This window comes from Gambusia affinis, linkage group LG06, assembly GCF_019740435.1.
Source record: "Gambusia affinis linkage group LG06, SWU_Gaff_1.0, whole genome shotgun sequence".
In the NCBI taxonomy this organism is placed as follows: Eukaryota; Metazoa; Chordata; class Actinopteri; order Cyprinodontiformes; family Poeciliidae; genus Gambusia; species Gambusia affinis.
This window is the reverse complement of record NC_057873.1, coordinates 30,220,640-30,237,700: the sequence shown is the minus strand read 5'-3', so window position 1 is coordinate 30,237,700 and position 17,061 is coordinate 30,220,640. Positions and strand designations below refer to the sequence as shown.

The 17,061-nt window shown below is 41.5% G+C and overlaps 1 protein-coding gene across 7 annotated transcripts in view; it reads right to left on the bottom strand.

Annotated features, from left to right (window-relative positions):
* bcas3 (BCAS3 microtubule associated cell migration factor) overlaps window positions 1-17,061 on the bottom strand; it is a 305,494-nt gene that overhangs the window by 159,055 nt on the left and 129,378 nt on the right. The window contains exon 23 of one of the 7 annotated variants that reach the window (XM_044118517.1): window positions 14,331-15,135. The exons of the other annotated variants lie outside the window; for them this stretch is intronic. Coding sequence (XP_043974452.1) covers window positions 15,098-15,135 — 38 coding nt within the window. The 3' untranslated portion in view covers window positions 14,331-15,097. Of the gene's footprint in view, window positions 1-14,330; window positions 15,136-17,061 lie in introns of those variants that run through there. 7 annotated transcript variants of the gene reach the window in all.

Sequence of the window (17,061 nt, the reverse complement as noted above, 5' to 3'; positions counted from 1 at the left end):
GCAGCACAGCATCCAATCACAGAATGCTAGTCACCCGTCTGTCTCCCTCTGGAAGGCTAGAGAACCAGTACTCTCCTGGTTTCTGCCAATCAGTGGAGTATGAATGCTCAGAAAATAAATAGGAACATACCAAGTATAGAACAGTATTGTATAGTATAGTACTGTATGGTATAGCATAGCACAGAATAGCATAGTATAATCCATTTTCAGATCAACAACCTGTGTGTAATATGCAGTCAGAGGCTTGGGAGCAACCCACAGATCCTGATGTAATTACACACTTTGCCTCTTCCTGGCCTACATAGCATCCCGTCCCAATTCCCTGCTGTTTGGAAATCAGGCCTATGCTGGTGACAAGTTACAGTACACATGCCCCAGTTAACCTTTGATGTGAACATGCTCTTTTCTACGGGAATGATATAGAGGCCAAAGCCACAAGGGGCTCCACAATATCAATGCAAACTGTGGAGCTTCAAAGTCCTGTCTCTAATTTGAACCTTTTGTGCCACTTAAAAAGCCCATGGACTAATTTGACTCTGGCATGTAACAACCATTTGGAGGAATGTTTGTCTGTCTTGTGCATGTGAGTCAGTGTGTGACCTGACCACAGGCCTACCTGCTTTGATCATGGCACTGGAAGATTATGACAGCACACATGCACACAATGTAGGAGATTAATCAAAACTCTGTGCAGCACTGTGTGTGCATCACCCCAAAGAGTGTGTAGTCACAGATTAGTCAAATGTGAGACAGTTCTTGAAATCACAGGAATTTTAATATTCCTCATGTCTCCAAATATGAGATAAGTGTTTGGACTTTTGATTTTAAATGTTTAAATAAATATAATTGCATACAATGATTGTGACAATATATGTGTCGATGCATGTTGAAAATTGCATCACTTTTTCTATTATGCATAATAGAAAAAGTGATCCCAAAGCCTCAAGATTTAGCGTATTGTATTGATAACAGCTAGAACAAATAGTAGCCATCAGTTTCTTGACCTCTACAGGTTGATGGGGCGAGATATTGCAGGCATGACGTCACACTGCAAGGGGTTCATAGCTAAGGGAAGATCAACTTCAGGAAAATTGTAGTAATTCTCACGATCAGAATTTTATTTACCTACCCAATTTTAGGGGTGTAGGAATTGTAAACTTGCTATTTGTGTTGTACATGAGAAACTATTTCAGGGATTCCCTCTGATCTTTCCCAACTCCCCTCTTGGCCTTTTAAATGATCATAGCCAACTATGGTCACAGGAGTTGAAACATCTGCATGAAGGAGATGTGTCTGGGGACCAATGATTAATTAACAGTGGCCTCAGCCGGCAGTGCGGCACAGGATGTGATCTAATTGACAGTGGGTAATTATGTCATAGCCAAGCCTTGTAAAAGGAGATGAGCTGGAAGTACTGCAAACCTAAAGTGGAAATGCAGGAACACGGTGTTCACTGAACAGCACACACACAACCTAAATGAGGCGGGTTTGTCTTCCCGTCCTCATGTTGGAGGGTGGTTCGATGGAGGTAGTCATCCCTTTGTTGTGTTTACTTGGTAATGAGCCTGGCCTTGTTTGTTTATCCCAGCTAAAATGTCATAAAGAAGCCAGCTTTTTGATCTGGCATTAATGTCACCACAATAAGTGTCATTATCTGGAAACTGTGCTCTACGTCTTACATTGCTTGTTGGAAAAAAAATGTGACTAAGTTAATAATTTGGAGGGTGAGGAAGGTACTCCACACAACAGGTGGACTGTGATGGTGTAGAAGAATGACAATTAAAAATCTGCTGTTCCTAGTTTTTAAAGTTTAAAAATAAAAACCACTTCCACAATGTTGACATGTATACTGAATAAACTGTGACGTTTTACAACCTCCAAAATAAAATTCACTGTTCCTGAATGAACATGTAGCGACAGCAGCTTGCATTAGTATTGTATTATTAACTTAACAGTAATCTCTGTTCACTGTAAAACTGTTTTGCTTTGTTCCTGGAAAACCTAAATATTTGCAATAACGTGTCCTCAGTATTTCACATCCGATTTTTTATATAGTCACACTAGCAGTTTTTGGACATGAATGGCCTATTTAAGGACATAACTCAAATTTTCAATTGGATTTAAATCCAGACTTTGACTAGGCCTCTCCAAAACATCTTTGCTTATTTCTTAGCTATTCAGATGTGGAGATGTTGCATTCCCCAAGTGCACCATCACAAACTAATGGCCAAACATTCTTCAGGATTTTCTGCTCATTTACAGCAAGTTATTCAGATCCTGAAGGAACAAAGCAGGCCCAGACCACCACACTGCCACCACCATGTTTGACTGTCAGTATGATGTTCTATTTCTAAAATGCATCCATCTGTCGCAAAACTAATATGAGATGGCCTTTGTGTTCCCTTTGGTCAGCAGTGATTTTGGATTTGGACCTGTCCACTGATCCATCTCTGTCTCCTTGTTAATTCAGGAACACTGAGGTTAATTAAGGTCAGTGAGGCTTGAAGTGCTTCAGATGTTATTCTGAGTTTTTTGTAACCTTCTGGATGAGTTGTCAATGTGCTTTTGGAGTAGGACTCCCCATTGTTTCATGTGTTCTGTATTTGTGGATGCAGAACCTCACTGTGGTGTGCTGGAGTCCCAAAGCCTCAGATCATGGCTCTAGAGTCCTTGACACAGGACCAGGGTTCAATTCCAGATCTTGGTACTTTACCTGCAAATCTCTTCCCTTCTCTCTGGTTTCTATAGGTAAAGGCCACAGACCTCAAAATAAAATAAAAACAAATGTGGATTGTAACCCTTTCCAGAGTGATATATATAAGTGGTTTGTCTTGAAATGTGTCAGCCCACTTAATGTTCCAGACAGTTCTATTTGGGGCAAGCAGGTTCCTGTTTGAGTGATTTATTGATTCTACGGGTCAGGCAGCTTTTGGACCTGGGTAGTTTGGGGCAGTTAATTCAAAAGAAGGATGGGATTAGATTTATTTATAACAATTAATCCACAATAGGACAAATGCTATTTCACAACACTGTGTTTGGTTCAGTCGTACAGAGCATATTCCAAAACAAATGAACAAATTAATGGAAGAGCCATACAAAAATAATCCTTCCCCTTTCCAGATCTGCTAACAATCCTGCCACCACAAAGGTGAGGTCAAAAGTTGATATTAGAATGCCAACCTGGAATCAGATTAGAAGCTCCTTTGATCTTAATCTTGAAGCTGAAGGAAATGAGGAAAAGCTGATCCTGTGTCAGTGGTTTTTGGGCACCCTTTGATGTCAAAATGGGATGGAGGCTGGAACACGAGGAGTGACCTAATGAGTAAGACTATTCGTAGTTCCCATGATGTAATTTGCTTTCCAACAACAATCACTATGTACAGCAGCCTCTCTAAAATCTCAAGTGTTTTAAAAGAAAAAAAAATAATACTTGGGCTTGTTATAATCAATGAAACATGGATGTAGTCTTGGTGTGCTGTGGTCAGGAATTAGTGTCTGAATATAGAATAAAGGCTTTGGAGGAAAACAGAGGAAATAAAAGTGGCTGTGCGGAGGGCTAAAATAACAGACTGACTACACAGTCTCAGCTCCATCTGCTTTTGATTACTCACCATCCTTGAGATAGAGGGGATAGAGGGGGAGCATAAAACAGGAACTCATGTCAGTGCTGGGTTACACGACTGATGGAGGCTGAGAACAAGCTTGCTTCATTTCAGAGTACTGAGTCTAGCCTCGGAAGCTTGTTTTTAATCTTGTCTGTTTGGTTTTATGTGTTTGAGCATATGCCCTGTTCTATGGAAATGCGATAGTCTACGGTAGATTTAGTGGATTGAGATGAAACATGAAGTTTGTGTTTGGCCAAGTGAGCAGATAAAACAGGAGGCTGGGTCTGTGCCTCTGTACCGACTGCATGTGTGTGTGGGCTGGATGAATAATGTCACATTTGATTTGTACATTATACCAGGGCTGAGTTGAGTCAGATGCTAATAGCTTAGCCAGTGATCCAAGCTACCCATGCTAGCAGGCTAACACATGCTGCAGTGACTCACTAATCATCATTCATTTCCTCATCAGCATCAGAGACTTGCCACCACAGACCAGTTACTGCACAAAGACAGGCAGGATTATGTTCTGCTAAAGTTCACTGACCGGCTGAACTAAGGGGCAGAAAGTTGGTTCTGTCGATTAAAGCTATTAGAACTTTGGCTTTTATTTGTTACTTGGATATCCACTTACAGTGTACACAGAAGAAAATTATGCTTTGTTTGGCACAAGGACAGTTTTACACAAAACCACAACATGAGAATAAAACCTACATAATGAGTCTAAAAAATACTATTAGGTGTGGGCGATATAGCCAAAAAAATTATATCAAGATTTTATTTGGAGAAGAGACGGAAAAAAAAAGAAGGCAAATAAAAAGAGAATAAATAAATAAAAGTATATGCCAGAACAATAAATAAATGAATAAATAAATGATAAGGATGAGACACTATGAGTTTTATTATTTGGCTCTCTCATTTCCCTTCGCTCCCCTGGTCTTTGCTTCGGCCATGGCATTAACTCACTGAATGAACTGTCATCTAAAAATATGGAGTATATTTTATTGAAATATTCAAGTTGGTTTTATGTTTTGCAGATTTTTGCTCCATTGATATCTGTTGTGTGAGTAGATCTAGCCATTGTGAGGTACTGATTTTTTATTTTTATTTTTTTTCCAATTAAGCAGTATAGTCAGGGCCACAAGCAGTGGGGTTTGGGTCTGTTTGGAGTTTATGTTCAGTTCATCTAAATTACCAAGTAAGCAGACGGAAGGTGGTAGTGGGATGTTGTGCCCCAAGATTTGAGACAGTTTGATGATTGTTTCTTTCCATACGTTTTGTATTAGTGGACAGAGCCAGAATGTGTGGAGGTGATCACCAGTTATATTAAGTGTACAGTGTGTGTAATTGTCTTCTATCAGTCCCATGACGTGCATCCTGTGCTGTGTGAAATGTGTTCTATGGATTATTTTATATTGTATCAACTGTATCTTGGTGTTGTTGGACACGATGAAAATGTTATGCCAGACATTATTCCAAAATAGATTATCTGTGTGGATAGTTAAATCTTTTTCCCATTTGGTGATCAGAATTGGAGGTGCATTATTGGTTGAAGATATTAGTTTATATAGTTTTGAAAGTGTTTTTGGAGACTTTGCAATTTTATTGATGCTATCGAGTAGGTTCGGTTGACTTGGGTGAAAGTTATTGATGCCTATTTTTGATTTGATGGTTTGTTTTAATTGATTATATTCAAGAAACTGTTTTCTCTCAATGTTGTGTTTATAAATAAGCTGTTGAAATGTTAAGAAGTTATGGTCCTCTAAGATGTGGTAGAGGAATGTGATGCCTTTTTTCTTCCATTTAATTCCAGACAGAGGTGATTTATTTGTGGTGAAATCTGGATTATTCCATATGGTCGTTTGAGTTGTGGGTGAGAAAATTGAGTTTTTTTATTTTATTGACTTTCCACCAAGCTGTCAGAGTTGCTGAAATTGCTGGGTTCTTCAAACAGTTGTGATGTCTAATTGTGTTGCTATGAGTCTTTTGTTAATAGGTCTTTGCAGTCTGATTGTTCCAGCCAGGGATGAAAGTGGTGGGTTGAGTGTATCCATTTGATGAGGTATAGTAATTGACTAGCTAAGTGGTATTGGTGAAAAGTTGGTGCTTCTAGGGAGCCTTGAAGTTTTAACTGTTGCAATGTTGTTAGCGTTATTCTATTTTTTTTTTTTTTTCAGTGAAATGATGTCATAATTGTGTCCAGGGTGGGAAAAAATGCTGCGGTGGGTTGAGTGGGGATCATGGTGAATAGATAGTTGAGTTTAGGGAGTATCATCATCTTAATGGTGTTAAGGCGCCCCATAATTGAAAGAGATATTGCCATCCATCGTTTTAAGTAATCTTTTATTGTTTTCAACAGTGGGGTAAAATTGAGGTGAAACATCTCTGACAACTTGGGGGAGAATTTTTTTCTCCATGTATGTGATCTGGTAGATGAGGATCTTTATTAATTTAAACACAAAAACAATGGGCTTCAAATAAATATGCAGCAATAGTCTTGAAATGATTGTGGACTATAAGTCGCTACTTTTTTCACAAGCTTTGAGTAATAGTCATCAGATTTCCTCCACTGCATTACCCAATAACCTTTTAGTTCAGTCAAAGCCAATAGATCTGCTTGGCATCAACGACAAGACCAAGGGAGACTACAACTGGTGTGCCATTCCTCGTACTGGAGGAGTAGAGAATGGATCTGGATTTAGTGTGGATGTGCAGTTTGACCCTCTTATTCTTATAAACGCTCCTGGAGTGAGCTGGATTTCCATGAGTTTCCTTCCTGTCGTTAACTTGGCTTACTGATGATGTTTCTTAAAGACGAACAAATCTACACTTGAACAGTGTTTCTAATTTTGATTAGCTTCAGGTTTTAAGTGTTTCTAGGAAAAATCAATAGGAAATGAAGCAAGTCAGCAAAGAACATCACACATTATAGAGAGGCAGAGACGTATGTCATGTCAATGTACCCAGGGCTCTTACCAGTCAATGAGTAACGAGTAACACACAGACACGCACGCCAACATCCTTACACACTGAGTGAATCACAGCGACAGAGGCGTGAGAGTAACACAACACTTTGACAGCGTTTGGGTTAGTCATCTGTCAAGCACACACACCCCCACACACACACACGCACACACCAATGCACACAGAGCTGAGAGGAGTGTGTTTGTCGGTGAGGACTCAACAGTGACCCTTGTCTCTTTGCAGCCATCCCTTTCACATCCTGTCTCTTTTTTACTTCATAACAAACACGGACATAAACACTCGCCTGCCAAAAGCATAAAGGTTTTTTTCTGTGTTCATCCAACACTGTGGCTAATTCCAGCTATCAGCTGAAGGTGCGAAAAAGACTTATGACATCTATAGAGAAAATAGAGGTCAAATTATTGGCTGAATAGGTTAGTTAGCGAGAGGCATTTTTATTTGTGCTGATCTTCAAAACAAGAGGACTGCTGCGCTCTAGCATTTTTCTAAGTGAGAAGAAATATCAGTTCTTTAACTACTGACTGTTTGAGGACATATTGTTGATATGCAGAGGGATCAAAAGGACCAAATAATTACCTCACTTTTGTACACTGAATTGATGGAGGAGGTGAATAAAGTTTAGGTCATTCTGTGTTTGCAGCAAGATGCTGCAGGTCTTCTATAAGTCTGTTGTTGAGAGTGTCATCTGTTGGGGCAGCAGCATCAGAACCAAAGACCTAAAAGGCTCAACATCCTGATAAAGAAGGTTGGTTCTGCACTGGTTCTGTTCTGGGGACGACTGTGGAACCTCTAGAGGTGACAATGCAATTAAGGATTCTTCAGAAAATCAAGACCCTGACCATCCTCTTCCTGTATGATGGAGACTGTCATTCAGCAACAATGCCTTCACTCAGAAGCTTCTCCAAATGTATTGTAATACAGAGAGAAGATCATTCCTGCCCACAACCATCAGCCTCGGCAATGACCCTTTAAAGCCGGGGTCCCTGAAGTCGGTCCTGGAGGGCCGGCCTCCTGCATGTTTTAGTTCTCTCCCTGGTTTAACGCACCTGGATCAAATGATGGCTACTTAGAAGATCTAAGAAGAACACTGACCTGCTGAAAAGGTTGTTACTACCACCAGGGAGAGAACTGAAAGGTGCAGGATGCCGGTCCTCGAGGACCCACTTTGGGCACCCCTGCTTTAAAGAAACCTGGATGATATGAGTTACACATTTAATTTTTCTTTGGGGTTAATAAAGTGTTTTAAATTGAAAATCTGATTTGACATTTTTCCCAGACAAATCACCTGAAATGTTAAAGCCATGTCAGCTTACAGGAGAGTAATCACAGATGTAAAGAAGTCAAAGAATAGGTGAGTGCATGTGCACGCAGGCGTGGGCGTGTGTGTGTGTGTGTGTGTAGTGAGAGTTCCCCTAATGCAGCAGTAAATGTGCCCCTCATTAACAGCTTTGTGACAGTGATGCGGGGTGACGAGAGCCTGAATGCCTGGCTCCTGGTGGGGCGTTCATACACACACACACACATGCCCGCGCACGCACACATACACAGAAATATCACACAGTCATGTCCAGGAACTGCACACAATATAAATCCACTATAGGTTGAGAGCAGACAATCTGTGACTTCCTGATATTTATTGGGTAAAAAGCTAAAAAAATAAAATCCTGTTTATGTAAACTAATCCCATATTAGTCATTCAACTAATTTGACATTAAATACTGGGTACATAATGTGTGTTTGCGTGTGTGTGGGTGTGTGTAAGAGAGAGATGTGAGAGAATGTGGGTCAAATGATGGTCTGGAAGCATGAAGGCACATCTGCTGCAGAAAAGCAGCTTTTTAGGCTAACACCATTAGCACAATGGTGGCTGCTGGACGAGAAATGGATTTGGAGTGAGTAGGTGTTTCTTTATGAAGTTATTAGTCATGCTCCATATGATTTGGGACAGGGTGTTGTGCATGAATGTGGATGGTGTGCCAGACTCACGGTCTATGGCCGGCTGACCCCACTGACAGGCTTTTAAGGCTTCAGTAATATGACTGACACACACACACACACACACACACGCCCACACACGCCCGCACACGCACACGCACACAACAAGGATAGTGGTTATTGTGATCATGAAAAAACAGCCCAAAGAGTGAGCAGTCTATTCACACACATGCAGGGGTCATGAGGACAATGAGGAGTGGTCATAAAGAGGTCCGCCTGCCTTATGCCTGCCTCACTGAGACGGGGAACGCTCTAGAGCTGAGGATGGAGGAAACACAGCCGCATGCTGATAAAGGAGGAAAGCTGCTATTTTATTCATCCAGCACAAATGAAAAACTTAATGACACTTTGATAATGTATTATTGAATCTGAGTAGGAGTGGAATTGCTTTTAGCTGCAGTAAATGTCAACCAAAGCGCTGTTTTTAAAGTGTCTTTCTGTTAAAGGGTAACCTACCCCTGTGCTGTGTGTGCCAGGCCTGTCTGAGTGGAGCCGCTGGTTCAGCCTGCGGGAAAGACGGAGGGAAAAGGAAACCAAGGAAACAATGAGAGAGAAAAGAAAGAGATGGCTTCAGCTAAAAGGCCCTCACTGCCTGGAGGCACTCCATGCACTCTAATGATTGCCAGCAGGGCATGCACGTGTGCATGTGTGTATATGTGTTACTGTGTCCTGACAAAGAACCTTTAATAAGATGAAAGTGTAAAGAGAAGGAATTATTTTAGGTCATACAAATGTCTTTTCCATTTCTTTTGTGAGTGAATGTTGAGTCTGTGTCTGAGTCATCTGCTTTCAAATGATCTATTGACACATACTGGCTGTGACACACACACATGCACACACGCCCATATACACACACACATATGCGTGCCTCAAAAGTCATGATGGCAACATTTAGGAAGGATTTTGTACACACACAGAGTTCTGTAGAGGCCGATTAGCAGGCCTGGCTGGCCGAGTGTCTATCGAGGTGACACGCCATCACATCAGCCTGCCACAGTGCACTGCGCAAAGCAACTGTAACACACATACAAAACACGTATGTGGAGCTACAGAGCAAATCTATACAAGGACACGTTCACACACATACAGAGGGCGAGGTGTGAAAATCTAAGAACGTGTTGGTATTTACAAAAGCACTTCAAAGGCTCAACCTAGAAGTACAAATTCAGGCGGAATCAACGAAATCCCATTAAAAGTGCATGAACAAAGGTGTGGGCATGCAAACGGCTGCAGTCCGATTTGCGTGCATGCACACTCACCTAAGTGAGCATGAGTGGAGGCGACAGAGCGTTCACATGAGGTCGAGCTGGTCCTGGAAGTGCCAGAGCGAGCAGCTGAACGCTAGTCTGAATGCGGAGGTGTCAAACTAGCTCGGATATAGAGATAATCTGTAACACGGGCGCACCTGGGGCACACACACACACACACAAACACACACACACACACACACCCTTCACTTCTTCCAACCCCACACACTTAAACACACATAGCTATGTTTGCAAAAAATAAGCATCAAAAATGATTTTAAAAAATCCTCAACATCAATCAATCCAAACTCTTGGCCTAGATGTCAGGACTACAAACATGGAGACTGAAAAGTAAAAAAAAAATCATTGCAAACAAAACATACTATGTCTGGATACAGCCATGCACCTCACTCTAACATAATGTGTGGAGCTCTCTGCTGATACATACTAGGCCACCTCCACTGTGGCCAATCAAGCAGCCCCACATGGTGATGGGCTAAACAGGGCATGAAAATCAGTGCATGCATATACTGGTGTGCTCGTCACCAGGTGTAGTAGTAGAGTATTAGCAGAGACACATGTGTCTCCTGTGCCCAGTGGGATTTGTGCATGTCCTCTGGATGCACTCTGCTCTGGCCCAGCACAGGCCTGGCTGGCTACAGATCCACGCTCACAGTTACTCACCTTTTAAAGGAGCTCCTCGGTTTGCAGTCACACTATCAAGATAACACTGATATGTGCTAAAATGACATCAAATTGATTAGCTATACCTGCTGCACCGTTTATTACACATTGAAATGTAAGAATGACTGTGGTTGCCACTAATTTGGACCCAACTGGGGCCAGGTTCAATTGGTTAATGGACTTTTATTGACCCTTTAGACAGAACATCATGCTCTTCAGAAAGCACCCCACACCCTATAATAAACATAAACTCAGACTATGCGTGTGTTATTTCCACATGGTCCAAAAAATAGACAGTTAGTAGCCTGATATTGCTTTTATTTAGTAGATTTTACTGTAAAAATAGTGTGCTTGTGCTGTGTGGTAGGCTGCACAAACACAGTTAACTTGCCCTGCCATCTATGGGTTGACAGTTCAATGCCTGCTCTATCCACTGGTGGTGGCCAGAAGGACCAATGGCTGCTGAAGGTTTGCCTGTTGCAGATCCATGATAGGGTTTATGACCCATGAATATCCCATTCCACAACATCCCAAAGGCACTTTATTGGACTGACATTTGGTGGTTATTGATCCTGCTGGAGGACAGTAAGCTGATTTCTATCTTCAAGAAATCAGCTTGAGATGATTTTAGCTTTGTGGCACGGTGTACTGGAAGCTGCCATCAGGAGCCCAGGTAGGCTGTGGTATTTACATAACTTTGAAATAGAACCCATTGTATAAAGGACAAAAATCTAGGAGCATTCCGTAACTGGAGAGGCCCCAAACATACCATCTGTACCACACATATACCCACACCATATGTTTACATATGAACCATTGGTCTATGTGGCTTACATGTTTAAATGATAATTAAGTTCAAAGCACAGAGTTACCATTGAAAATTATTTCTCTCTATTATGTATTTTCGTACATAATAACCAACAACATACCAATCGTTGCTTAGGCAACCAGTTGACTTTTCAGTCAGCTCATCATTCTGTTGTTTTATTCCAGGCTCCTAAACTACTTTAATAAATCACATTCGACATCTATATGTCTGGAAGTACATATAGAAGTACATTTTTTTTACTTCAGTATATATACTGAAGTAAAAAAAAAAAAAAACAACACATTATACAGCAGTTAGTCATGCTGCTGTATAGACCTCACAGCAGATTCATGAAGGACGGGGAGCCTCCAAACCGCGTGAGGAGTCATAGTGTGAACACTACAGTAATGGCTACTTATTAACACTTCAAAATGACTGATTTCATAATTTTTAAAAAAAAAGTTTTATTGGCTCTAGTGGCCTTTATTTGATAGTTAATTGACACGGAAGTGGGCAGTTACGGAATGAGAGAAAGGGGAAGACATGCGGCAAAGGTCACCAGGCCGGGAATCAAACCTGCGACGGCCGCGTCGAGGACTAAGGCCTCCTTATGTGGGTTGTGCTTAAACCCTGTGCCACCACAGCACATCCCCTGATTTCATAACTTGACCACTTTCTACTTTTACCTTAAATTAGCCTGTGTCCTACCTAGCGACCATCATGACTATGGATCATCACACCTCCATGATAAACAAAGCTGGTCAGACCGTGACTTCAGAGATTGTCCACACTTTAATAGTGTGTATATCACAACATTGTTGTTGCTGGAATCTGCATCAAACTACAGATACTCCTCCTCTTCCTCCACCTCTCCTCTTCTACAATCCTCCCATCTTCCCTCTAAGCTAAATGATCCTTTCATTTCCTGATGACTGACAGAGGCCCTTAGGTGTCTATGCGTGCGCTGGTGGGTGTGTGGGTGTGTGTGTGTGTGTGTGATTTCAGGGAGTGTGTGAGAAGCTCTGGAGCCACAGTTACAAGCAAAGTTCACAGTTCTGTTGATCCCTTATAAAAACACACCTCTGAGAAAAGTCAGCACTTACTTTCATGAGCGTGCATTTAGAGAACATTTTTGGTAAGGTAAATATTTCATATCCCCGTAAGTCATATATTCCACATATTAAAGACTGGTTTGAACATATTCCAGCTTGTTTCCACACCTGTGAATGCACGCACACACATGCACATCACACAAATCCGTAGAGACCTAAGTCCGGAAGAAGGAGAGGAAGTTGTCTAATGGTTGCCAAACGTTTGAGTGGGCCCTGGCTAAACATGTGTTTAAAGCAGACAACATCAGGCAATCACCACTTGACCTCTTCACACACACGCACGGAAACACATTCACCGCTCGAGAGCTCTTCTTCACCCACACATATAACACTCACAAAGCCTGACAGCCCCCTATACACAACTTATTAGTTTATCAACCTGAAGGTGTATGCGTATCTGCAGTATGCGATTTGTGTTTTTGCATGCGCACGCACACATCCGACACACACATGCGCCAACAAGATAATATAATCAAGTCAGAGTGTAGCGGCTGCCGACTGCAGAATGCCCACTTCCAGATGTTGTGACGGAGAGCGACGCCACGCTTTTCCACCGGGAATTGGTCAAGGTCCTCAGGCTTCTGCGTGTGAGTGTGTTTGTGTGTATGTGCAACCAACACACTATGAGACACGCACAGCAGTGTAGACATAAACAGACATGCTGACACGAAATGAGCAAAACTGGGCCCAGCTGGAGAATGATTCAAAGGCCAAGGGAGGAAGAGGGGAGGACGCGAGGGGAAGACAGAGAGGACAAATTGCTTTTGCTTGCATTTGAAAACGTGATGTGCGAATGAGCTGTTAAAAGAAAACAAAAGCAGAGTTATGCCTGTCGGTTCCCACGACTTCCACCCCCAGCCCACCTTCCCTACTTTCCTCCTCTGAACTAATCCATCATTCACTCTCACCCTTCTTACAGTAAGTTACCTAACACCTACAGCCTCCTGGGTTGGGTTAGGCTGTGGATGAGTAGATGGGGAAGCTGCTGGCTTGTATCTTGTAAGACCAAACCTGAAAATCAGAATAAAAAGTAAAAAGAAAGAAAAAGAAGCTGGTTGAAAATTTGATTAGAATAAAAAATAAACATATTTTGCTGCTACTCAAGTAGAGCGCTTTATTATCTAAGGCTGCATTCACTCTAGCCCTGATTAGTTCACCAAAAAATTCAAAATCCAAAAGTAAAGTTGGTTGGGTGAGGTGTGAACTCTGAAATCAAACTCTGATGTGCACCAAAAAGGTAAACTCTGGTCTGCCTACAAACCCAGGTCTCAGCTGGTTGAGGTGAACTCTGGTGCGGTATGTGTACCCCAAGCTGACCAGAGACCACTCCCAAAGCAGGAAGTGAACTATAGAGCAGGGGATTCTGGGTATTTAAAACCAAAACAAAGATGCAAATTTAGAACTAGCAGGAAATATGAATCGGGGTCTTTTATCAATAACAAAAGAAAACTATACCCACTAAAATCTGATGCTACTGTGCTTTTGTTGACATTTTGTGAAGAAGGAAGTTGCACTCAATATTTTCTTTAGAGGTTTTTGTGTTATTTCCTTCAGTAGTTCTTGGTGCAACGCCACCATAGATGAGGGAGTGAACAGGTTTCTGAAGTTTGTTTTGCTTGACACAGTACATTGTGTCAAGCCAACCACATCGACTCCAAATGCAACAAATGTTGCAATTTTGGTCCCCAGTAGAACCGGATCTACTGGACTATAAGTGTAAAAGCACCGGAAAATGTACCACACCAAAACTTTACAGATATGATCCAAGCTGCTTAAATGTGTCAGACTTTAATGAGAAAAATATACTCTGCTGCAAGTACTTCTCAACTTGACATGGCATGGTGATGAGACCGTTTCAAGCAGGAGAGTTATACACAGGCCAAAGGTGGTGAGAGACAGAAAGGAATGGTTGGTATGAAACCAGAGACATGGCAGCAGTGAAGAAGAACAGGAGTCAGCGAGGATGAGTGAGTGGTTTTAAGCTAAAGCTGAAGCAGGGGAGAGTGTGGAGTTCAAATAACAGATGGTGAACTTGATCAACTAGTGGGAAGAAAACACAGAGCAAAGAGGAAAATAAACATGCAGGTACAAAAAGTTTCAGGTTGGGACTGCATGTTTTATGTAGACATTTTTTCTCAAAAGTCACCCCAAAACCAGGTACATGCGAGTCAATGGACCCAAAAGGACACCGGTGTCCTCAAGGCAATTAAATTACTTCAATAACAACTCTTTCAGAGTCACTGTAAAGTGTTAGTGTGGGACAGAGAACACCAGCCACAACCTGGGACGCAAAGACCACAGCAAAGCCAACATCCTTTCACTCTCTCATGGTCCAATCTGACACAGTTCAAGATGCACTCCAGACATTAATTATTCAACATTTATTTGGTGGCAAAAGTAGAGGAGTGTGTTTTTTTGTTGAGGTCTCCTCATATTTCTCTGAGTCGGTGAATGGAAGCTGCTGGACTTGGGCAACATGCAGGCGGCCTCATTGATGGCATTTTGGCTTAGCAGAACAGCAACTGGTTGCCTTCCTAAAATGGTGGCCTAAGTTATGTTTTGCCAAAAGTTTTTTTTATTTTATTTTTATTTATAATCTTTTGGCAAAAAAATAACCAAACACCTTTTCAATGAACATTTTATTGTGGCTGTCTGCACATGCCGTCAGCACAGTGTCAGGAAGCTGAGCTTTACGGGGTGGTCTGTAAGAAGAGCAGATCATCATCAGATCATAAATGACCTCACACACAGGCCTGGCTTTAGAGTGGATGACCAAACAGACTGAGAGTTATGAATTCATCCCGACACATCTGTTAGACAAAGGACTAATATTTAAGTGCATCTCTTTGTGTTTGTTTCTTTTTGAAATTGTAATTAACTTTTTAACTTTAAGTCTGTTTTTGTTATTCTTATATTTTATTTTAAGCCCTAGCTAAATGCGTCAAATTAACTTTTATTTATTTATTAATTTTTTTTAACTAGACATCTAAAGTCTATCATCTGGCTGTTCAATAAAGTGAGCTATTTAAGCTTTTAAAGTTTAGTCACAAGGGACTGACGGAAGTAAGGTTCTGAGCTACTATAGCAATTATGGTGAAGAACATAATGTTTCTATTTGACTTGACCCAGTGGGAGCACACACGGATTAAACGTGAGCGGTCTGAACATTGAATGAATGTGTGCGTTTCCCAGTTTGCGTGAAGGCTCCCCCCAATTACCCACCTTCCTCAGTGTAACCAGCACTCCCTAACACAGAGAGTTCCACTTTTTAGAGAGGGCTCTCCAAATACCAGCCGCACTGCCAAGAAGGAAGATCAAGTCGGGGAAGAAAAAAGAGTAAGCTATGCCAGCAGCTGCCCGAAGACTAGAGATGGAAAGAATTTCTCTCTCTCCATCACCCACCTATACTCCCCCTTCTGCCTAAGAGGTTAAGAGCAGACGAATAATCACTCGTTTGCAGGCCAAAAAAGTGAGGGAGCTGAGTGTGCTGCATAAACATTTTCCCGGATGTAATTTTCTCTGCCGGTCTTTTGGCTTTTCCCAGTAGGACAAAGCCCAACGCCCAGGAGGAAATCGTTTAGGCTCCATAAGTTCCAAATTGTATCCTGGTTTTCCAAAGTTTTCCTGCCTGTTCTGGCTCAGGGCTTTTCCTGTGGTAAGAATGTGTCATGTGTAGCAAGCATGTAGGCATGAATGGATGTCTGCGACAAACGGCGCAGCCAAGCTTTCAATGAGGAGGACCATGGCTCTTGTTGGAATAAAGCATCAGAGGGGAAAAATATAAGAAACACGGCAGAAAATAAATAATTATTATGAGGGAAAACAAAGCAGTGTGCTGAGAGCATTCTCTTTTTATGTGCAGCACAAAAACAGACGTCATCTTGCAATGTGGAGGTAATGACATAACTTTACTCCTGATTTTATAGCGAAGAAATTAAACACCCAACCGTTCGATTCAGTTATATTTGTTTATATTTGTGTATAAACAATAAACAATCTACCAGATTTATCATTTCCGTGTACAACATTCACTCATAAGACAGAAAGATATTAATCTTGAATTTAGCACTAATTAGTCTCTCCAGTGTTTCACGATTCCTCAGTCATGGGAATTCATGCAAATAAACAAATTCCTGCATTTTTAGCACTAATGCTTCCATGTAGTCCTCGTCAATGTTCCACAAAAATGTTCCACTTTTGTCGCTGCTGTTTACCAGCAGAGTTTTATTTGCAGGCAAACTGTTAACTTTACTATTTTATATTTACTAAATTGTTGTGTAGAAAAGGACAAAACCAAAGTTGGCAAGATCCAAACCCAAACTGCATCAGGTCTTGCTTAGTATCTAAATAATTCCTCTCAGAAACCTTCCACAGAACTGTGTACAAGCTGATAGAAACACTTTTGTAAATCATCTGTGTCTTCCAAAAACTGCAATAATAAACGAATGAGGGATTAAAAGACTACACACAGAGGATAGAAGAACAAAAGGAGACATACAAGCAGACCAACATATACACACTTGAGTTCAGCCCACTGGTTGAGGAATTTCTGAGCCCCAAGGAGGAGACAAGGACAGACAGAACACAATTAGCAGCAGCTTGTCACAACTTGGGACCTTGAAGTGTGC